At 52.4% G+C, this 23362-nt stretch overlaps 1 protein-coding gene across 1 annotated transcript in view; it reads right to left on the minus strand.

The window, feature by feature from the left end:
- CDHR2 (cadherin related family member 2) overlaps nucleotides 1-21802 on the minus strand; it is a 32910-nt gene extending 11108 nt beyond the window's left edge. Inside the window, exons 1-17 of the mRNA XM_079770209.1 lie at nucleotides 21452-21802; nucleotides 15857-15923; nucleotides 15509-15580; nucleotides 11381-11520; nucleotides 11188-11241; nucleotides 9606-9695; nucleotides 7694-7783; nucleotides 6963-7088; nucleotides 6736-6882; nucleotides 6577-6652; nucleotides 6362-6477; nucleotides 6009-6242; nucleotides 4860-5015; nucleotides 4615-4776; nucleotides 4260-4321; nucleotides 3536-3779; nucleotides 962-1201 (exon numbers count right to left, since the gene is read on the minus strand). Coding sequence (XP_079626335.1) covers nucleotides 962-1201; nucleotides 3536-3779; nucleotides 4260-4321; nucleotides 4615-4776; nucleotides 4860-5015; nucleotides 6009-6242; nucleotides 6362-6477; nucleotides 6577-6652; nucleotides 6736-6882; nucleotides 6963-7088; nucleotides 7694-7783; nucleotides 9606-9695; nucleotides 11188-11241; nucleotides 11381-11520; nucleotides 15509-15580; nucleotides 15857-15908 — 2061 coding nt within the window. The 5' untranslated portion in view covers nucleotides 15909-15923; nucleotides 21452-21802. The remainder of the gene's footprint in view (nucleotides 1-961; nucleotides 1202-3535; nucleotides 3780-4259; nucleotides 4322-4614; nucleotides 4777-4859; nucleotides 5016-6008; nucleotides 6243-6361; nucleotides 6478-6576; nucleotides 6653-6735; nucleotides 6883-6962; nucleotides 7089-7693; nucleotides 7784-9605; nucleotides 9696-11187; nucleotides 11242-11380; nucleotides 11521-15508; nucleotides 15581-15856; nucleotides 15924-21451) is intronic.
- Between the last annotated feature and the right edge of the window lie 1560 nt (nucleotides 21803-23362).

The following is a 23362-nucleotide window of genomic DNA, read 5'->3' on the forward strand; positions in this document are numbered from 1 at the left end:
TCCACCTCTGCCTCACGCGTGACTTTGACCTCTCCGGGCCTCAGGGTCTCCTCCATCTGCACATGGGGTCAGTAGCAGGCCCTGCGCGCAGGCCACGGGGAGGACTAGCTCACGGCTGTGAAAGGACCCACGCACTCGCTGAATACAGTGCTGCTTTCTCCCCTTTGTGGCCCACTTCCATCCCAAAGACAGCTGACACGTCCTAATTCAGCTTCTGCTTCTCCATTTTCCCTGCGGTGTCACTCGGATCCTTGTGGGAAAGGGGCACTTCCCAACCTGAGGGACACAGGGCTGCCCTGCCAGATGGCGCAGGCTGCGCCCTCACACCGCGGGGCTCCACCCACCCACCATGGGCGTGGTGGAGGTGCGCGTTTGTTACAATGCTTTTCCCGGGGAAGGTGACTTGTGGGCTGGTACCTACGTAGTACTAGACAGACTGGCTTCAAAACCCCATTCTGAGGCCCTGACCAAGCTACTCACTCTCTCTGTGCCTCAGTTTCTTGATCAATAAAATGGTGATAACCATGGCTACCTTGCAGGGCCAGGAGTGCAGTAGACACTATACATGCTGATTTCCGCCCCTTATCTTTGCCCTTGAATGGTGGTGGGAGATAGGAGGGATCAGGTGGATTTGTGAATGAAAGTTAGAGCCAGTATTCACTGAGTGCCTTCTATGGGTCAGGCACTTTCCATTTGTTAACTCACTTTATGTTATTTCCATCCCCATTTTACAGATGAGGAACTTCAGGACACAGAGAGGTTGAGTAATTGCCTAAAGCCACACCACCAGGCAGCCAGGATTCTAACCCATCAGCCTGGCTGCAGAACTCTCTGACCCACCGTGCCGCAAAGGGCAGAATGTAACTCGAGCTGGGCGGAGGTGGGGAGCTGGCCATCTGTTTGGAAGCCCCCCAATATAGGGCCCATCCTGACCCCTGACCCTGGCTGAGCCAGGCCTTACCTCCACAGTGATGGTGACATTGACCTCAGTGCTAAGGACAGGCACGCCACAGTCAGCCACACGCACAGTCAGCACAATTCGGCCCTCCAGGGCGGGGTCGATGGCCTCTCTGTCCAGGGGCCCCAGGTTTCTCAGAAGCCCCGTGTCAGGGTCCACCGAGAAGTTGTGGCTGTAGGGACTGGGTAGCAGGCTGAAGTACAGGCGACTGTTGTTGGTGCCTGGCTGGTCCTCATCGTGAGCCTGTACAGATTAAGCAGGGCTGGGTGTCAGCCCTCAGGTGCTACCACGCCCCTCAGTCACACCTCTGCAGCCCAGCCTCCCCGCCAGCACTGGCCCATGAGGACAGTCATTGGGTCTGAAGCCCGTGGGATGCTGGCCAATCTCCCAGCCTCGGTTTCCCATCTAAGAGGGTCAGATCAAGAGCTTGCAAGAGCTTCTGAGACGGTCATTCATTCCACAAGTGTCTACTGTGTACCTACAGTATGTCGGCTCTGTTCTAGGCACAAGCAATGGAGCCAGGATCACAACAGTTCCCTTATGGAGCTGATGTTCTAGTGGGGAGGGAGTCATGGGGGAAGTACATTATAGACATTCAAAATTTAAACAAGCGTGGGGTAAGAGTGACGTCAACAAGGTTCTGATTTTCTCATGATGACTGTGTATACCTGTCCTGCCAGGGTCCTAACACATGCAGGTTCTTCCCTGCCACTGAGCCTTTGCACATGCTGTCCCCTCACCCTGAATGCCTTTACACCTTCTCTGCCTGAATCCAGGCCAGGTTGGTGCCTCCCCTGGGCCTCCATGATCCTGGTGTTACCTTCGACATAGCAGAAGTGACACCCTGGGGCTTCTGTCCAGTGCCCTCCTCTAACTGAGAGTCATCTGGGGGCATGGTTATGATGCATTCACCTCAGAAAGCCTGGGGTCCAGCAAAGGGCCTGGTGCATAGCAATAGATGCTCAACACATGTGGTTTTGAATACAGAGCTGGCCTACACTGCCTTGGAACCAATTCTTTTCCTTTCCTCCCTTCCTAGCCTCCATCTTCAGCTCTTTCATTTTAGTTCTGTTGGAATCTTGTTTATTCAACGCCTCCTGTGTAGGTAGCCAGAGATGGTTTTTCCAAAAGCCTGGCCCCATCTGTTCATCCCTCAGCACTGTGAACTCAGGCCAGCTTCTCTACCAAGTGCTTCCCGGGGCTCACACTGGGCACCATGGTTACAGCAGCAGATCTGACATGCTCCTGACCAAGATGCTCTAAGACCAGGGTGAGAAGCATCGAGGAGCAGAGAAGAAAGGCCTAGGATGTTGACCTCCAGCCCAGCACTGCTTTTACTGGTTATGCAACTCCAGAAAAAGTCACTTAACCGCCTTGAGCCTCAGTTTGCTTCTGTGAAATGGGGACCATTTGAGCATCTGCTTCACAAGTCAGTCAAAAGATCAGGGATGGGAACGTGCTCTGGAAACCACTCAGCCCTGGAAAGATGGGAGGGCTCCATGGCCACGTGTGTGTTATCCTGATGACCTGGCTACCCGCTTCTCAAAGACCCCCTTTCAGATGACTCAGGGGAGAAGCTTCCCTTAGGTGTTTCTCTAGAGATAATAGTGCATTTTTATCTCATAAATTCAGTCAGCCCAGTCATTGATCACATTTCCCATATATATATCTATTTATATATCTATAGACATATATCTATAGACATATATATATATATATATATATGTAAAATAATATGCTAATTAGACCGGAAGAAGCTGGGGCTGCGAGGGAAGCCCGTCCCAGGTCCCAGGTGCCTGCTGGGGGCCAGAGAGAACCCAGGTCCCGGGTGCCAGAGGGAAGCCAGTGCTGGCAGCTGGGGGAAGGAAGGCCTACTCGTGCACAAATTAAGAGCATCGGGCCTCTAGTATATATATAATTGATTTCAGAGAGAAAGGGACATTGAGAGAAAGAGATAGAAACATCAATAATGAGAGAGAATCATTGATCAGCTGCCTCCTGCACACCCCACACTGGGGATCGAGCCCACAACCTGGGCATGTGCCCTGACCAGGAATCAAACTGTGACCTCCTGGTTCGTAGGTCGACATTCATTTCCTTTTTTTTCTTTGGCCATTAGGAAGCTCAGAACTGAATTTTCAGGCCACTCCTAGCAATTGTGTGGCTCTGGGTTCTAGATCTACCTTAGTGCCCTTTAATAATACCATCCTATTTTCTCTCTCACTTTATTTCATTCATACTTTTATCTTATTTTTTAACCTAAGCCACCTCAAATCCTTTTTGGAATAAGGCAGGGGCCTGAATTAAAAAGAGCAATGTGTTTTTGAGGACTTGGTCTGTGCTAGGCTTTGTGCCGAGTACTTTCCATACATTATCTCATTATTCCCCAGTGACCTTGGGAATAAGTAGGATGATTGCCCTCATACTCTAAAGACGAAACAGAGGCCCAGAGAGGCTGCGTGACTTCCTCTTAGCCACACAGCAAAGCCTAGATGCCTGCCCAGGGCCAGCAGGACTACAGAGCCAGGCTTGGTGCCCTTCCCCCTGTCCCCCCTCCAGGTCCAGGCTGGCTTGTACCTGGATGGTTATGGAGACATTGCCCTTCTCCTCCTGGACAAAGATGTTGTAGGAGCCGGTGACCACTGGCTTGTTGTCATTGATGTCCAGCAGGTGGATCTGCAGCGTGGTGGAGGATGACAGGTTCCCGCCATCGGTGGCCTGCAGCGTGAGGTAGTACACCGCCTGCTTCTCCCGGTCCAGCAGCTTGCTGTTTTTCACTGTCACCGTCCCTGAGTCTGGATCCACCTCAAAGATATCTGCCCTGTGCCAGGTGGCCAGATTGAGCAAATAAAAAGATAGGGCGCCCACTTAAGTTTGAAGTTCAAGTAAGCAGTGAAAAATATTTTATCACATTTGCAACATCATGGAACATTTGCAACCTATTTATACTAAAAAGTTATTCGTTGTTTATCTGAAATTGCAATGCAACTGAATGTCTTGTTTTGGGGTTTGTTTGTTTGTTTAATTAATCCTCACCCGAGGATATTTTTCCATTGATTTTTTTAGAGAAAGTGGAGAGGGAGAGACAGAGAGACATCAATGTGAGGAAGACACATCAATTGGTTGCCTTCTGCACAGGGATGGAGCCTGCAACTGAGGTACGTGCCCCTGACTGGAATCGAACCCGGGACCCTTTAGTCCGTAGGGCGATACTCTATCCACTGAGCCAACCCGGCTAGGGAGGGTGTCTTATGTTTGATCTGGCTACCCTGAACACCCCATGCCCACCCGGAGACCTTACCCATTCCCTGAAAGCAGGCTGTAGGTGATGCGGCCCCCCTCACCCGTGTCTGGGTCAAAGGCCTGTAAGACAGAGGGACAGACAATGGCACACTGCTCACAGGTGATGGCCCTCACTGCCAACTCCACACTTGATGGAGACCAGGCTTCCTGCTTCCTGACACAAAGGGAGCAGCCCTGACACAGATTCACACTAGACACCCCCACACAACACACCCCCATACGTACTCACACATGCATGCATGCTTGCTGAGACCCAAAGGCATCAAATGATATGGAGACTTGGGCAGGGCCACAGTCCCCGGTCCGCCCTCCATGTCCCCCAGCCTGGCCCAGCCCTGTCCCCCATCACTCACATGAATACTGTCGGTTACCACAGAGCCCACCGGACTGTGCTCAAAGATACTGAGGTTGTAGTGGCTCTCAGGGAATGTGGGCCTATGGTCATTAATGTCTCTAAGGTGGATGGTCACCAAGGCGACGGAGGAGTTCCTGCTGACGGAGTCAATGGCCACAACCTGAGGAGAGGGAAGGAGGCAGCAGCCTTGGGACCAGAGTGTCCCATGGCCTGAGCTTCCCAGTGCCCCAGATTGCCCCTCACCTGCACCAGCATCACCGTCTGCTTCTCGTAGTCCACCAGTGACGGGTCCCTCACCAGCACCTGCACGTCGGCTGAGCCCGCTGCCTTCTCAGGGGAGACACTGAAGGCTGTGGCATCGGGGCCCCCCAGGGACAGCAGGAAGGTGCCGTTGCTACCCTGTAGAGGTGGGCTGTATAGTAAGGACCCCACCCGCTGCAACACACACACCTTTCCACAAGTCTCTGGCGTTAGGTTCCTGACTTAGGAAACCCTGCCCCCTGAGGTCCCAAGAGAGGGAGGCTCTCAAAAAACTGAGGCATGAGGGCCCTGGAAGACTGGGCTGGTCACTAGTCCCTGGAAATGTAGGCCCATCAGAAGACTTCTCTAGGCTCTGTGGGCCCAGATCTGAGCTGTAGAGATGGAGCCCAGACACACACACACCATTCCCATGAAGCATTGCAACGAGCCTTCCCTACCAGCCACCATCACCACCCTCCCCCACTCATACCAACACCAATACCCAGCATCACCCCATTACTTACACCCCCTCCACTCCACTAAACACCAACCACCAACTCAACACACCCAACCAATTACCACCTCCCAATTCACCCTCCACTCCACATCTTGTACCAACTCTCTTGTACTAACTCAATGTCACCAAATACAACCAAACACTATCCATAGCATTCATCGTTCAGTACCAACCAAGTCACCCACCACTCAGTATCATCCTCCATTTAAGTATACCCTGCATCTTAATACTCACTCAGACCACCCTGTGCTCAACATCCCCACATCCCCCAATATCCAGTACTATCCCAACACCTCTCAGCTTCAACCCCCATCACCACCCTCTCCTCCACTCCACCAAAAGCTGTATTTCACTCAATATTACCCAGCATCCAGTACCAATCTCCATTCAACTACCTTTCTGGTCACCAATACCCTGAGCACAAGACTACCCACAATATCCCTCAACCTTTCCAAATATCACCCAACAACTCTGATCTTCACCATCACTCATGATTGGCACCACCGTCACCTATCACTCATCCCCCACACCATGCATCATGGTACCTCACTTTACAGGTTACTCTGCACCTCCCTCACCCAGCCATCTCCCACCATTCCCCCTGCCCATGCCATCCTTCATCGGGGTGCACATGCCTTGTCTGGGTCGTAAACCACCATGGTGAGGTCATCGATGGGGATGCGGGTGGCGGAGTGCTCGTCCACAGAGCCAATGAAGTTGACTTGGGCTTCTTCGGGGGTGAAGGTGCAGGTCGGGAGACTGCAGTTGAAAAACTCAGGCTTGTGGTCATTGACATCTGTCACCCTCAGCGTGACCCATATGCTCACCTTGGCCTTCTGCCCATAGATGTTGAGGTGCACCTCTGTGGCCTGAGAGCAGAGCAGAGGCCAGAGATCAAAGGTCAGAGGACCAGTGCTTAGAGAGAGCTGAGATAAAAGGTCAAAGCTTAGAGGGGGGATGGGAAGGGTGTGATGGACCCCTTACTCACCGTGACCTGTACCTGCACCTCCTCATCCTCCTCCAACAGCTGCTCACGGTCCAGGGAACCGCTGACCCTGATCACCCCATCTGGCCCGATGTCAAACCAGCCAGGCCTTGTGGAATCTGGCAAGAGGCAGCAGGAGCAGCTGCTTTCAGTGGCTTTGATGAGCCTCTACCCCTTCTCTGACCCCATCCCCAGCCTGGGGCCACCCTTGTTCTCACTGGAGATGACGTAGGTCACCCGGTCATTGATGCCTTTGTCTCTGTCCACAGCCTCCACCTTCAGCACTGAGGTTCCCTGCAAGGAGGCATGGTCAGTGGCCCAGACCCTTTCTCCATCTCTCATCTCCACCTAGACCCCACCCCAGGTCCCCGGCACACCTGGGGTGCGTCCTCAGCCACGGAGGCCGAGTAAAACTCCCTGACAAACTGGGGGTCCAGGTCCGGCTGGTCGATCACAGAGATGGACAGGAAGACAGGTGAGGAACACTGGATGATGAAGTTGTTGTGGTATATGCCGCCTGAGTCCTGCGGGGAGACGGGCCTCCATGAGCAGGGGCAGCAGTCCCAGTGCCCCGGCCCCCAGCTGTGCCTGCACCCCCACTCACACAGGCCATCAGCTTCAGCTGGTAGAAGGCACTCTTGTTGTTGTAGCTGAGGCTGCCGTTGAGAATGATGGAGCCGTTGGACAGGATTCTGAAGAGGTCCCTGCTGTCCTCAGTGCTCGGGATGACCTGAGGCAGAGCACAGTCAGGCCACACTCCCTGATGGCCCTGTCCCTGACACCTGCTCTGAGAGACTGCGGTTGAATCCCAAATCTGCCGTTGACCAGCCCTGCAACCCTCACCAGGTCACTTAACCTCTCTGAGCCTCAGTTTCTGAGCCTCGGTTTCCTCTGGCAAGTGGGCTCAGATATATGCGTCTGTGGGTTGAAAGGAGGGTCAAGCAAGCTAAGGTATGTGCCAGGCAGGTAGTGGGCGCTCATAGACAGGAGCTACAGCTAGCAAATCTGTCTTCATGAGAACCGGGGTCACACTCCTATGGTCTGTGTGATCTTGGACAAGAACCTGTACCTCTCTGAGCCTTGATTTCTTCTACCAGATGGTGTGACACGGACTCAGTGTCCAGGGCAAGAGGGTGGGAAGAAGGGTTCTGTCTACAGCAGGTACCCTACTTATGCTTCTGGGCCAACTGAGGTTCAGAGGGACCACCAGAGGCTTGAGGACTGGAGCTGGACCACTGCACAGCCACCGTCCTCACCCAGCCCTCAAGGTCCCTGCCGGCTGTGTGGGAGACGCTGCCCCTGGTGGTCATGAGGGGTGGCGGGGCCCACACTCACCTCCTCTATGAAGTATTGCACAACACCCGCAGACCCTGTGTCTTTGTCCGTGGCCAGCACTGAGAACACCAGAGAGCCAACTGGCAGGGTCTGTAACAAGGGACTCATCACCTATGAGCTCCAATCCATCCCCTTCATGCCTGAGTGCGTCACACCCCCGCCCTGACCTTCAGTGTCCCCAACTGTCCCACTGAGATGATGACACACCTTCCAGGGCCTGAAACCCAACATTCCACAAATGTTCCCTTTTCCTTCCCAACTCATGGGCCTCTGGAGGCAGCTAGAGGAGCAGGGAACAAGTCCCCCTCCACTCCTCTCCCCATGCAGCCTTCCCACCACTTGAGCTGGCCTCTGATTTGCAGTGATGACTCCAGAACCCAGGATGTGTCACTCCCCTGATAGACATTCCTGTGGGCTCTCTGTAGCCTACAGCTGTGGTATGTTCCAGGCAGCACCCTGCAGAGCCAGAAGGTTCTCCTAGGAGGACTTTGCTGCCTGAAACCTGGCCCTGCAATTCTTGTCCACACCCTCACTATTTCTACATGGTGACCAGATTCTTGAAAATCAGACTACATCGTTCTTGTGCTAAAAACACAAGAGTTCCCCATTCTACTCAGAATATAAGGTAAAAAAAAAAAAAGAAGAAGAAGAATATAAGGTCCATGCTGCCTCCATAGCCCTCCATGGTCGGAGCACTGTCCACTTCTCTGACCTCACCTCCCCCTCACTCTCCACCTTCCATCCACACTGGCTTCCTGGCTATACCTAGAACACTCCACGCTCATCCCCACCTCAGAGCCCTTGCATCTACTGTTCCCCTGCCTGGAACATCCTTTTTTCTGGAGCATTTTATAGCCAGCTTCTTCTTGCCTTGTAGGTCTCTGCTCAGGTGTCACTTATTCAGAGAAGCCTTTGTGAGTGCTCAACCTAAAACAGCGCCCCCCCCCCCAGTCATCTTCTCTCATTTTGTCCTGTTTTATGAGCTCCATGAGGCTTCACACCATCTGAAATCCTGCTTATTTAATGTTTTCTTGATTAGTGTCTGTGCTCTTGACTAGAATGTGAGCTACTAAGGGTGGGCAACCAGGGCTTCTTGTTCACCAGATATCCTCAGCACCTAGGACAGTGCCTGGGACTAGCAGGTGCTCCATCAGAGCCTGTCTGGACCTCACCAGCCTCATGTCTGGTGTTGCATGGAGACCTAACCTCATGGATCTTCAAAGCCACATGGTAATGGTGCTGTTTGCTGCCCAGGGACCCCTGGGGAATCTCTCCCCACCTATACAGTTCAAGGGAGGCTGCCTCCCCTTACTAGAGGGGAAAGCCTATGATGCAGATCTAGCCAATCAGAGCATTCCGTACCCACATGACCCAAAATGGGCCAATGAGAGGCAGCCCTGGGGTTTTGGTTGGGATCACTAAGAAAGAGACAGTCTGTGTTGAAGTTGCAAAGCCGGTGGGATGCGGGCCTGGAGTGGCTGGGGACGCTTTTATCACCCCAAGGGAGATTGGCCCCCTGCCCCAAGATGGAGGCAACAGAGAAGCAGAGCTGAGAGGTGGAGAGAAATCTCTTCTTGATGGCATAGTTTGAATAACCTGGATCCAGGCATGCCTGAATCTAGGTATACCTCTACATTTTTCAGATACACAAAAAAGTCAACTCCTTTATTCCTTTTTATAATTGAAGAAGTTCCAATCCAGTCTGATTGACTGCCAAATGTTGCTGTACCCATTGTTCATGGGGTTGCATCCCCTGGATTTCGTTCCTGCAACCACCCCTTCCAGCAGGTGCTCTTCCCAATCCGGATCCCTGTTGGCTGTCTCTGGTCCTTCCCACTCGGAGAAGAGCTTCTAGGATACCTGTCCCCCACCCCCCACCCCCCAACACGCACACCATTAAGACAGACGTTACCTCGCTGATGTCTGTGGAGAAACTGGTGTTCTGGAAAACAGGTGCGTTGTCATTTCTATCCTCCACGATCACCTGAAAGTCCTTCCGCACCTGTGGGGAGAAAGCCCAGGTAAGCCTGGAAAACGGGGGCTCCTGAGAAAGCAAAGTGAGGGAGGAGCATCTGGGCAAGAGAGCAAGTTGACATAGTTTCTCAGGTAGACAATTGGGCAATGTTTGGGGTAACCTTTTATTTGATACAATTTCAAATGCCAGAAAACTTGCAAGTATAGTACAAAGAACTCCCCGTACCCTACATCCAGGCTCGCCCGCTGTTTGGTTTCTTTCTCCACGTTTACGGAACCATTTGAATATAGACTGCAGCCATCATTAGGTCACTTTTTAAACATCTAAAATGTGCCCGTCCTATTACAAGAATGTTCATTTTAGCTTTGTTTGCCATCGTGTAAGGCTGTGGGCAACCTGAATGTCCATCAGAACAGACCAGCTAACGCACCATGTGTGGTCCCCAGGCTGGCATAGAGACAGTAAAGAGACAAGGCCTGGAGCACAGACATGGAATGAACTCCAAAGCTGATAGTTGAGTGGACAGGGCAGTTCAAGACAATATGGACAGTAGGATCCCACACGGGTTTCAGAAAATGCACAAAAAACTACAACCTTTTGCCCAGCTGCAGTGGCTCAGTGGTTGAGTGTCGACCTATGAACTGGGAGGACACAGTTCGATTCCGGGTCAGGGCACATGCCTGGGTTGTGGGCTTGATCCCCACTGGGGGCTGTGCAGGAGGCAGCCGATCAATGATTCTCTCTCATCATTAGTGTTTCTCTCTCTCTCTCTCTCCTTCTCCCTGCCTCTCTGAAATTAATAAAAATATATTTTTTTTAAAAACTACAACCTTTCTAAAAAATAAAAATAAAATAAAAATAAAATAAAAACTACAACCTTTCTTCTGTGGATGAACATATGTACATGAACACTTAGGGGGAATATGAAAGAGCACAGTGGCGGTAGACACTTCAGGTGGGGGTGGGGGTGGGCTGGGAGAGTTGCCTGAGGGGACCTGACCTTTATCTGCAGTTTTTGAAATGTTTACAAAGAGAATGTGGTCATAAATACCTAAGTCACTGAAATTGTTTTTTTTAAATGGGGAATATGTTTTAAAAACAAAACCCTCAACTTTCCAAGACACAGGACACGGTGATACTCAGAAATATGAGCATTGACACCACCACATTTAGCCAAAGAAATTGAAAGTGATTATCTCAGAGGAGTTGGGTAGGGAGATATTTGGCATTTGATTTTTATTAATATGCACATTAATTAGTAATAGAATTAGTTCTATTTGTAATATAAGCAATGTTTTATATAATTAAAATAAATTAATAATAAATATTAAGATCTTTGTAAAATTGTATAACAAAAAGTGGACAAGTATCATTTTGATAAAAATAAACATTTGCTTCGTTTTTGTTAACTGGGGCTCTCTCTGCTGATTTGAGACAGGAGGCACAGTCAGGAGTGTGCCCCAGCCCCTGCTCGCTGAGCCCTGGACCTCCCGCCCCTCCGCACCCCACGCCGACTCACTGGGCTGTTGTGACCGTCGCTCACGGAGATGGTAACTGTGAACCAGAAGAGTGTCTGCAGCGGGAAGAGAGAAGGGGCCCAAGGTAAGCCCGACTCGGGGTGAGAGCACAGCCAGGGCGCCACCCCCGGGACACTGGCTCCCGGGGCCTCCTTGTCTCCCTGCCCCCTCACGGGCCTTCCAGACCGCCTTTACCTCGTAGTCCAGAGGGCTGGCCAGCTTCACCTCCCCAGTGGATGGGGTGACAGTGAAGAAGAAGGAGTTGGGGCCACTAATCCCATAGGTGAGAGGGTCCCCGTCCAGGTCCTTGGCTGCCAACCAGAAGGCCTCAGCACCTGGCGACGGGGCAGGGAATGTCCAGGGTACACAGCCACCCCTTTCACGACGGGCCTGGCCATGCTGCCCAAGAGGCTGGGCTGGGGGGCCTGACTTCTCTGTGCCCAGAAACCTGGGCCCTCCCCAGCCCTCAGGGCTCCAGGTTTGGTGGTTGTGACTCAGCCCCAGTCAGAGGTCTTTTTTAAATATGTTTGTATTGATTTCAGAGAGAGGGAGAGAGGGATAGAAACATGGATGAAAGAGTAACACGAATCAGCTGCCTCCTGCATGCCCCTGCTAAGCCCGAAACCTCAGCATGTGCCCTGACCGGGGATCAACCCAGGCGACTTCCTGGTGTATGGGATGAAGCTCAACCAACTGAGCCACCTGAGCCGGGCTCAGAGGCGTTTTGGTCACAACATCCTGTTCTCCTTTGGGGGAATGACCCCAACTGCTCTGCACTCAGTAGAGTGGGCTGATACCCAGGCATCTCCTTCCCCTGGCCCGGCCCCAGGACCCGCCCTCCTGGGATTCCTTGAGGGAAGACCAAAGACGGTTGGAGGTAAGGTATGGAGCTGCAGCAGCTGGATGCATCCTGGGGTGGGGTGGGGGGCTACTGAAGACCCTCTGGAGGTGCCTGGGCCCCTTCTAAGTTTTCCCTTCACCCTGAGAGCTTGGCCAGAATCTGCCAGAACACTCTGCTCAAGTGGGGGGCTGCTGCTGGCCTCCCAGGAATCCTGGCTCTTTCACTGCACCCCCAAAGAGCACACCCCTGGGCTGAACAGGGGCTGGGAGTATTGGGGGGCTTAAAAATCCCAAGGTCATCTTCTCTCCAGCCTGAAAGAAACATTTTACAGATTCATCAAACCCACACCTGCTCCCCGAGCCTCACCTCCTCTATCACAGCCAACCTTCGCTCAACCCACCCCTTCCCCCAGAAGCTCTGCCCTCCTCAGCCACGCCTCTGCCGCTGTTAAGACAGTTGTTCATTAGCAAGGGCTTTTTCCCTTTCCTCAAAGTGTATTTCCCTAGAGCTGCCACCCATGGGCCCAGTCTGCATGAGATTTGTCTTCATACCAATACATTCATAAAGTATAATTTTAATATATTTTTCTGGAGAAAGGGGCCCACAGAGGCAAAAATGCCACAAGAGTCGCATGCAGCTGTGGGGCCCAGCGCCCTGAGGGTCTCAGAGAACCAGCCCACCTCCTCTTGTGCACGGCAGCCTTCAGGGACAGGCCTGGCAGCGCCCAAGTCTGCTTTTCTTTTATCGAACAGTCTCAGCTCCTTCAACAAATCCTTGGGAAACTTGGTCACAGTCCCTCCTTATCAAGCTCCCTCTCTGGGAAAACCAGCGGGCCATGTTCTGCTAAAAAGATGTTGATACCGCCCTAGCCGGTTTGGCTCAGTGGATAGAGTGTCAGCCTGCTGACTGAAGGCTCCTGGGTTCGATTCCGGTCAAGGGCACATGCCTGGGTTGTGAGCTCCATCCCCAGCATGGGGCATGCAGGAGACAACCAGTCAATGATTCTCTCTCATCATTGATGTTTCTATCTCTCTCTCTCTCTCTCCCTTTCTCTCAGAAATCAATAAAAATATATGTTTTTTTTAAAAAAAAGAAATGTCAAAATGCAAGCAGACGCGGCCCTTATACCTAAGGAGGGTGGTGGGTGGGTGTAAATCCTTATCTGTATACATTTGTCCATGGGCTTAGAAAATTGTATCAGGGAGGAAATGCTTTTTTAAATGTCTGCCTGGAAAAAAAAAATTAAGTATAAGAAATAAATCAATAAGAGCTACAAAAATAAAATACATAGAGTATGTCTTTGTATATTAAGAATTATATACGTTTGTCACTAAACTCAAGTTGATATTTAAAACACCATAATTCTAGATTTTTTAAAAAGTCTGCCTGTCGCCCTAACGGGTTTGGCTCAGTGGATAGAGCGTCGGCCTGCAGACTGAAGGGTCCCAGGTTTGATTCCGGTCAAGGGCATGTACCTTGGTTGCGGGCACATCCCCAGTAGGGGGTGTGCAAAAGGCAGCTGATCAATATTTCTCTCTCATCAATGTTTCTAATTCTCTATCCCTCTCCCTTCCTCTCTGTAAAAAATCAATAAAATATATATATTTTTTTAAAAGTCTGCCTGACAACACTAAACTGTTGCACTGTGTTAGTGTAAGGAATCCAGGTCTTATGTAGGGAGGAAGGACAGCGAGTGACTAGGAGGGGCGGAAGAGGGGGCTGGGGTGCTGGCAACGTCCTGAGTCCTGATCCCCGAATGGTAATCTGTGAATCCAGTGTGCTTTTCGGAATATATATTACACAGGTATCCCTCACTTTGCCACTTCGGGTTTTTTTTTTTTTGTTGGTTTTTTTAAAATATATTTTATTGATTTTTTACAGAGAGGAAGAGAGAGGGATAGAGAGTTAGAAACATCGATCAGCTGCCTCCTGCACACCCCCTACTGGGGATGTGCCCGCAACCAAGGTACATGCCCTTGACCGGAATCGAACCTGGGACCCTTGAGTCCGCAGGCCGACGCTCTATCCACTGAGCCAAACCGGTTTCGGCAGGTCACTTCGGTTTTACGAAAGAAATCCGAGGAGAGTTTCCACTTTCGTTGGAAAGGGTGAAAAGCGGAAATAGCGTTCAGCGTTTGTTTTACTGCAACCTTTACAGAGGCAGCGCGCACGCCACAGGCCAAGGAGAGGGGCCGCGCCCCCCCCAGCTCCTTCCCTGCATCCGGCCCCAGAGCTCCGAACCGTGTCTGTGAGCATCTGTGCTCTATCTCGGTTTATTTTGTGCATTATTAGCAAGACGTGTCCTAAGGTGTCAGAGAGCCTAAGAGAGTTCGTGAGGGTGTTATGCTTAGTATAAAACTGGACGTAATTAAGTGTTTTGATCGTGATGATGAAATAAAAAATATTGTATGCGCATTGAATTTTTGGTCTGGGAATGCTCAAAAACAGTTCCGTATAAACTAATGATAATTGCTTCTTCACTTAATGCTATTTTGGCTGAGGAAAGGTTTCATAGGAACACTACTTTTGGATAGTGAGAGAAAGGCTATACTTCAAAATAAAAAGCCTCAATAACAGATTATTTACAATCTGATTGGAAATGCTTTCACACTGCAAGAGAGCTATAGACTTCATCTCAGGAAAGAGGAAATTGCTCTTTGGTTTAGAGTAGCCATGTGGTTATAAAAGAGCAAAAACCCACCCAGCCGGTGTAGCTCAGTGGTTGAGCATAGACCTATGAACCAGGAGGTCACGGTTCGATTCCTGGCACATGCCTGGGTTGCGGGCTCCATCCCCAGTGTGGGGAGTGCAGGAGGCAGCCAGTCGATCGATGGTTCTCTTTCATCATTGATGTTCCTCTCTCTCTCTCTCTTTTTCTCTCCCTTCCTCTCTGAAATCAATAAAAATATTTTTTTAAAAAGAAAGAAAGAAAATAGAGCAAAAGACCCTCATTTAGTCTGGCTGAAAAGGAGGGAAGTGTGTTGCTCTGAACAATAAAGTAACTAGCTTCCCCGGAGGCTGCAGAGGGAGAGTATACAGGCATCTGGGGGCTGGGGAGGGGAGGAGGCAGGCAGGGGTCAGGGAACCTGACCCAGAGTGGACATTCCCTTGATGACAGTGAGTGCTGGCTTCCTGCCGAGTGCTATCATCTCCTCCCTTCTCCCCAAACCTCCAGGAAAGGCTGGAGTTGGCCAGGGAGAAGGAGGGAGATTGGCCACTGGGGAAACCAGAAAGATGAAAAGAGGTGGAAACAGGAGGACCATTCTTGTGTGAGTCCGGATTATTGGATGCTATGTGAGGGCTCTTGACCCAAATGCTGAAGAGGCCAAAACAGACTTCTGGAACCAACTCTCTTCAGGTGCCCCTTTGCCTGAGACAGGTCCTGGAGCCGCAGGATGAGGAGCACGCCCCCATGGGAGCCCCTGGGATCCTCTTGGGGGTAAAGACTTGGCCCAGGCCGGACACAGGAGACGGTTACTCACCCACAGGCAGGTCCTCAGGCAGCGTCACTGACGTCATGTTGGGCAGGAACATGGGAGCCACGTTGGCTGTCACTGTAGGGACATGGAGCACTGGAATATCTGAGCCCCCCTACAAAGCCTGAACCCCTATCTGGCCCCGTGGGAGCCCACACCATTCCCACCCGCCAATCTTCAGTCCAGTCCACCCGCCTGAGTCTGGATTCCTCCCCAGACTTCCCCAGGGCAGCCGACCAGAGGGCTGCTCATAGAAGCTGGGTGTTTACTGATGAGGGATCCCCTCCTTGCTGGAGGGCTCTGCTGAGGGTCCCCAGGTTAGTGCTGTTCTGGTAGGGGAGGGGAGGCACCCACCAGACCCGACAAGGGCAGGAAGCAGTAGGCAGGACAGCCATGGCCACGCCATCACGTCTGGAGGGACCTAGAGGAAGAGGCATCGTGGAAGGGGCACCTGAACCCAGGCCTTCCTCCTTAAGCAGACCCCCATCGGTGTGGCTCTGACCCAGGTGCACCCACCATCACCATTCAGCGGTTCTCCCCCAGGTCACATCACTCTCCGCCCGTTTTCCAGGTGTTCCAGGGCAAGGGGGAGTCAGAGAGAACCAAAGGGGTGAGCAGGGTAGCTGAGCCTGGTCCAGAGCCCCAGCCTGAGATTGACCTTGAACTTGACCTCAGAGTTCAGAGCCCACTGTGTAGCAGGCACTGATCTAAGCACGTTAGAAGCATAATCTCACTATTCCTACAATTATGAGGTGGCTGCTAAGAAACCAAGGCTGAGAGAATAGGGGCTTGCCTGAAGCCCCACAGAGAATCAATGACAAGACCATGCTCTGAACACAGGTCCTTTGGACACAGAATTCATTCCCTCAACCACTGCACCATTCTCCCTGTTTGAAGTGCTCGAGCTCGCTGGTCGTTGCCTGCCCTTCTCTGTCCTGTTTCTTCATCTGTAAGATGGGAAGGATGACTCTAATAGGTAATGGGGGAGGGAGAATGGAGTGAGGGGGGACACAGCTACATACACACTCAAGCACAGCACGTCCTGAGGGAGGAGGGCCTGCTCAGTGCCTGACACACAGTAGGTGCTCAGCAAATGCAAATCCCTTCCTTCTGCATCCTGCAGGGTCATCTTCACTTTATCCCCGCTACCGCCAGTACGGTCCCCATGGAAACTGCTCCGGTCTCTCTTCTGTGCCTATCACCACGCTGGTGCTCTGAGACTGACTCCTGAGCTCAGGAACAGGGTGGGCTGTGTGTGGATGAAGCCAAGGACTGTATTTCTGCAGTGAGCCTCTAACCAGTGCCCCTTGGGGAGTGGCTGTAAAAACTGCTGGCCTGCCCACCCTGCGTGGCTCAGTGGTTGAGAATCTACCTATGAACCAGGAGGTCAGGGTTCAATTCCAGGTCAGGGCACATGCCCGGGTTTCAGGCTTGATCCTCGGTTGGGGGGCTTGCAAGAGACACAGCTGATCAATGATTCTCTCTCATCACTGATATTTCTATCTCTCTCTCCTTTCCTCTCTAAAATCAATAAAAATATATATATTTTTTTTTTTTTAAAAAAACTGCTAGCTTGCCAAGGTCCCCAGAGAGAATAGCTGCAGACAGCCCACATGCTAGACAGTCGGCTACACCCAGCCAGGTTGGAAAATGCTGGACCCAGCTTCTCAGGAGGAATCAGTAAGTCCTCTGTCCTCAGAATCACGTCTGCCGAGCCACAGTCCTCAGGGAGACAGAGGCCATGCTGTGGTCGCTGCTGGTGTAAGGGAGTCGGGGTCAAGTATAGTGACTGAGGCTGACCTCGAGCTCTCCTGGAGGCCAGGCTGGGGACACGGACAGCAGTTCAGTTTGGGGTGGGGATGGAAGTGGTGCTGGTGGGGTGATGAGGTCAGGAGGACACCTGGGAAAGTGTGTGATGACAAGGGCAGAGAGGCCGATGGAGCTGGTGGTGCTGGTCGTGGGGTGGAGAGGACGGTGCTGGCGGGCTGACGGTGGAGATGCGATGGAGCTGGGCACTGGTGATGGTGGTAGGTGCGGCATCCACCGTGCAAGCCAGATCCAGGGCACTTTAACACTGGCTGGATGCAGCCTGTCCTGGCATCCCCTTGTGGGGTGGTCTTGGACCTCACCTCCCACCCCGTGTGTCCTCTTTCGTCCCCTCACTTGCAGGTGAGTCAGCAGCCCCAGGACAATTAGTTACAAAGTGCAGCCGCAGGTATGCAAGGTGTGCTTCTCACCACGACAAAGGTCACCGCAGTGCAGTCGGGAAGACAGGAGACTCCTGCCCTGGGACCCAGCCCCGAGGGCCACACGCTGCGGATGGCACTTTGTCCCATACCATTTAGTCCTCCGCGTATCGTGACCCCGGAGGGGAAGGGACATGGCCCAGTCAGTAACAGGATCAGAACCCAAAGCAGGAAGTCTGAGCTGCTCTTTCGAAGTTTCTGGTTTTCTCTTCCTCCTCGACCAGACCTCCCCACAGGCCTGCAGAGACCCTCGGATGAGGTCAGGGAGAGCAGCCTCAGTTAACAAAGCCCCCAAGCCAGCTGGGGCCCAGGCTGGGACGCCAGCCCTCTGACTCCCAGTCCAGTGTTCTTTCTTGCTCTTCCTTCCTGCACTGCCCAGGTCGGCCCTGGGTTTCACACAGCATCCCCTTTCGGAGAGAGACTTTTATAAACACACGCTCATTTGACCATAATGAGGCCAAAGTTCTACGGCTCAGAGCGTCACCCTCTGGATTTAGTCATCTGAGAAAACTGCAGAGTCTGTGTGAGCTGGGGAAGGCACAGAATGAACCTGCCCCACCAGTGAGTGTCCCCACCCCCCTGGGCACAACCACCCCCAGGCTCAGACCTCCACCCCGGCTCCCACCAGCTGCCGGACCGATTCCTGCCTTTTGTCCTGGCAGGCTAGGTCCTCACAGGTCCTGGGTCTCTCCTCCCACACAAGCCATTCTGGCCCGTGGCACTGAATGCTCCTGTGCTCGGTCCACGCCCTACGTTGTCCTTCCTCCAGGCATTTGCACATGTGTCCCTCTGCCCGGGTCACCTGCCCTGCCTTCCGGTATGCCCAGTCTTCCCATCCTCTAAGGGCAGGGCAGGCGTGGTGCCAAGTTCAGGCATCGGCGACTCTCCTCGGGCCCCTAAGAGCCTGGTACACCAGCAGGGGCAGTGGACAGACCAGGTGCAGATGGACAAGGAGTTAATGATGTGGACGAAAAAGGGACCACACACGAAACCTGACAAGCTCAGGAGAGGCCTGCATGGGCCTTATTCACTCAGAGACTAAAGTACCCACGTAGGACGGTCTGAAATTAAAGCTTCCTAACTAAAAGCGAGTCATGGAGGGCAGTCATGTCCTAGGTGGGTACCTTCCCTGACAAAGGTCAATCTTTACCTTAACTGAGCCTGTCTATTGTCTTTTTGCAACTACAATAATATAATCTTTGGAATGTCCGAGAACTCCCCTTTCCCAGCCCCCTCAGGGCACAGTCACCCACCAGAGCACAAGACCACAGGACCCTCATCGTTATCTAGCTCTTCCGCGGACCATCTCATGCCATCTCCATGCGCGTAAATGTTCATTTTAACCATCTCATGCCATCTCCGTGTGCGTAAATGTTCATTGTAACCATCTCATGCCATCTCCATGTGCGTACATGTTCATTGTAACCATCTCATGCCATCTCCGTGTGCGTAAATGTTCATTGTAACCATCTCATGCCATCTCCATGTGCGTAAATGTTCATTTTAACCATCTCATGCCATCTCCATGTGCGTAAATGTTCATTTTAACCATCTCATGCCATCTCCGTGTGTGTAAATGTTCATTGTTAACCATCTCATGCCATCTCTATGTGCGTAAATGTTCATTGTAACCATCTCATGCCATCTCCGTGTGCGTAAATGTTCGTTGTTAACCATCCTGTGCCCACCAATGTAAAATAAGTATATGTCTCTCCATTTTACTCTTTCCCCAATCTCAGCGGTTTCCCGCGTTGCTTTTCCCCACCTCCCTAATCTATCACAGCAGATTTCATGTACTGGTAACCCCCTTATGTCTTCCCCTTCTATCCTGATGTATAAAATAAGTGGTAAAACTGCCATTTTCTCAAGCATTTTCTCAATCTGTTAAGATTTTGCTTCCTGGCAATTGTAGTCAGTTTGGCGCAAATAAACTCATAAAAATTCTCTACAGGTTTGGACGTTTCTTATGTTGACAGTGGAGCTGCCCTTGACAATGCCCAGGCCAGTGCATTCCCAGGCCTCGCTGTGCTGGGCAGCCCCAGGCACGGGCACGAGGCATGGTCTCACTTCAGCCCCCAGTCACTGCATAGCCACACCCAGCGGCTCTTGTATCCTCCTCTGCCTCTCAGTTTGCCTTCTGGAACATGGGACTATCTACATTCTAGAAATCACAGCTTCCCCCCGCCACCCCCTTTCCCTACTCTCAAAAAGTGGGTGGAGAAGGACCAGAAAGGACACGGAGGTGAATTAGGGTGGCTCCTGGATCCCACCCCGTAAGACGTGCAGGCCCCTTGGCCGGACACACCCACTTCTGCTCCTCAGCCTCCGTGGGAGGAGGCATCGCAACAGCTCTCAACAGCCACGGCTCCGAGACTTCCTAGAATGTGGAGGCCCAGGGAAAGGGGACCACGGGCCTCCCAGGCCCTCAGGAAGGTCAGAGCGGGAGGCGGCCCTCCTCACTCGCAGGGCGGCAGCAGCAGGCCCAGCCTTCACCGCCACTGACAGCTCTAGCTCACAACACACTTCACTTCCACTTCCTCGTTACTTCCCACAGTTGTTCCCTAGCTCTGGGGATGGCCCTTCCAAGGTCCAAGTGTGGAAACGGAGGCCCAGCAAAGCTCAGAGAGTGATGCCCAGAGAAAGGGCAGAGGGTTAGGGCAGGGGCCCCCTCCAGTGCCCATCCCTCAGGCTGCTTCACGGGCAGACAGCCATGGAGTCAAAGGGTCCAGGGTTCCGATTCCAGGGTTTCGCTTACTGCACCGCCCCAGGCGAGCCCTTACCCTATTTCCCTGGGCCTGTTTCCCTGCTAAGAAGTGACAGGAGGATACGAACCACAGAGTCCACACATTGGTCACACCTGTTTCCATCTGTCAGCTCCCAATGTGCCTTGAGCCCCTGCTTTGTGCCTGGTGCCCAACCCAACAGACCCTGCCTCAGGGCAGAGGCCCAGGCCTGGCCCGGCTCTTAGCGGAGTCTCCACCTGGTACACCAGGGCGAAGACATGTGTCAGGGCCTGGGAATGAGGCAGCGCTGGGGCCCAGCCAGCCCGCAGTCCTAGCCAGACACTTCCTCCTGCTGGCGGAGGCGGCACTGGAGCCAGTCACTGACCACGGGCCCGACTCTACTTCAGGGCTCTCCGCCTTCCTCCCACATTATCACCACCCCATTCTACAGATGAGGAAACTGAGGCCCCGAAGAGTTCCGGAGCCCACCCACAGTCACAGTCAGGATGGAGCTAGGATTTGAACCCAAAAAGACCATCAGAGCCCAGCTCTTCCTCCTCAAGCTCCGGGGCCCCAGACCCAGCCACTGTGACCTCGCCCCCTGGGGCTTCCTGTGTAAGGAGCCCAGGCAGCTTAACTCATTTTCCGGGGGGACCTGCCTCCCTCCCATCCTGAAAAGAATCCTCAGTGGGTCCAAATGACCCAAGGCCTTGTTGGGGAAGGACGGACGGGAGCCCTCGGAGCCCTGGGGGGAGGTACTGTGAGCCCCACCCTGCAGAGGAAACTGAGGCCTGGCGGCCAGACTGGGACTCACTCCAGAGTTGCCCAACGCAGCGCCCATGCTCTCTCCTCGCACCCAGCGCTCCCACCCAGCTGTGATGGGACCTCCAAAGATCGCCTTGGTCCCAACGACCCCACTGGGTCCCTACGCCTGGCAGGAGACCCCATGCCCTGCTTCAGCGAAGCTACGTGGTCCCTACCTGTGCCCCAGAAGGGGCGGCGGAAGCGGCGGGCAGACTCCGGCAGGCACAGGTGGGCACCTTCTGGGGCTTTCAGTGTGCAGCTCACAGACTTTGGCACCGTCTCCGCCTCCCCTGAGCAATCATTAACCCTGCCAGAGACCGCACCTCCTGGGATGGGAAGGCTCCTGGGAGGACAGGCCCCAGTGCTCCGTGGATGAGATCCAGGCCACAGGAGAGAGGGCCTGGCGGAGCCCGAGTCCAGAGCACCTGGGAGCCAGGCCCAGCCCTGGGGCAGGCAGGAGTAAGACATCCAGGGCAACATCCATGAACTTGGTCCCCTCCCCAACACAAGAGGCCTCAGGGACAGACCTGTGGAGAAGGTAGAGAAGATGAGGTCAGGAGAGGGAACTAGTAAAATAGTGTAATAATCAAACGTGAGGTTTCCACAGAGGGGTGAGGCCAGCCCTGAGCTTGGGTATTGTTGCCGAGGCCCTCAGAGGGTCTGACTGTCCCTGGGGCCTGCATCTTCCTCTCCCTGTAGCATGATATCAGATATCCATATCTGCAGCTTGGAGGGAAGAATATTACTTACATCACAGGATTCTTATGAGGATAAAACCAGATAATGGAGACACCATTCCAGGTGTCGGGCCTGGCATGTGGCAGGGAACCCACCAGGACACTGAATCTGTAGCCTTTGCAGATTCTTGCCATAATCCTGAGCGACCCTCTCCCCGTGGGCAGGAGCCACGCCTGCCTCACACTCAGTAGAGACATATCAGGTAGTTACTATGTGCCAGGCACTGAATTCAACAGGGATCTCCGATCGCTGTGGTCCACAGAGAAGGCTGGAGAAGGTAGCAAGGAGATGCTGTATCAGCTACTGCAGCCTTAAAACAAAGTTGGTGTCTCTTCGGACTTTAAGATTGTTCCTATGCATCTTATCTTATTTTAGTTTAATCAAATAAACAACCTTTGTTCCCCAACCTCCCAAATTTAAAACAGATTATCAAATCATACAGGCATGTACATCTATGTTCACAGCAGAATTGCTCACAACAGCTAAAATGTGGAAGCAACCCAAGTGTCCATCAACAGATAATGAATTAACAAAATGTGGTATAGCCGAAACCGATTTGGCTCAATGGATAGAGCGTCGGTCTGCGGACTGGAAGGTCCCAGGTTCGATTCCGGTCAAGGGCATGTACATTGGTTGTGGGCACATCCCCCGGTGGGGGGTGTGCAGGAGGCAGCTAGCTGGTCGATGTCTCTCTCTCATCGATGTTTCTGGCTCTCTATCCCTCTCCCTTCCTCTCTGTGAAAAATCAATAAAATATATTTTTTAAAAAATGTGGTATATACAAAAAATAGAATATTATTCAACCTTAAGAAGGCAGGGAATTCTGACACATACTGCAGCATGGCTAAACCTGAGGGCATTACGCTAACTGAAATAAGCCAGTCACAAAAAAAGGACTGTGTGGATCTCCTTCTCTGAGGCATCTAGAATGGTCAGATTTATAGACAGAAATGGTGGTTGCCAGGAGCGGAGGGGAGGCAATGGGGAGTTATTGGTTCGTGGGCACAGCTTTAGTTTTGCAAGATGAGGTGAGTTCTGAAGATGGATGGTGGTGATGGTTGCAAAACAGTGTGAAAGTACTTAATATCGCCTACCTGTACACTTGAAGTGGGTAAGATAGTAAATTTTATGTTGTGTATATTTTACACAATAAAAACAAATTTTATAAAATTCTACAAGCTTGCCCAGCTGGCGTGGCTCCGTGGTTGAGCATCCACCTGTGAACCTGGTCAGGGCACATTCCCAGGTTGCGGGCTCAATCCCCAGCGTGGGGTGTGCAGGAGGCGGCTGATCAATGATTCTCTCTCATCATTGAAGTTTCTATCTCTCTCCCTCTCCCTTCCACTCTG

The sequence above is a fragment of the Cnephaeus nilssonii genome (genome assembly GCF_951640355.1).
Source record: "Cnephaeus nilssonii genome assembly, chromosome: 5".
Lineage (NCBI taxonomy): Eukaryota > Metazoa > Chordata > Mammalia > Chiroptera > Vespertilionidae > Cnephaeus > Cnephaeus nilssonii.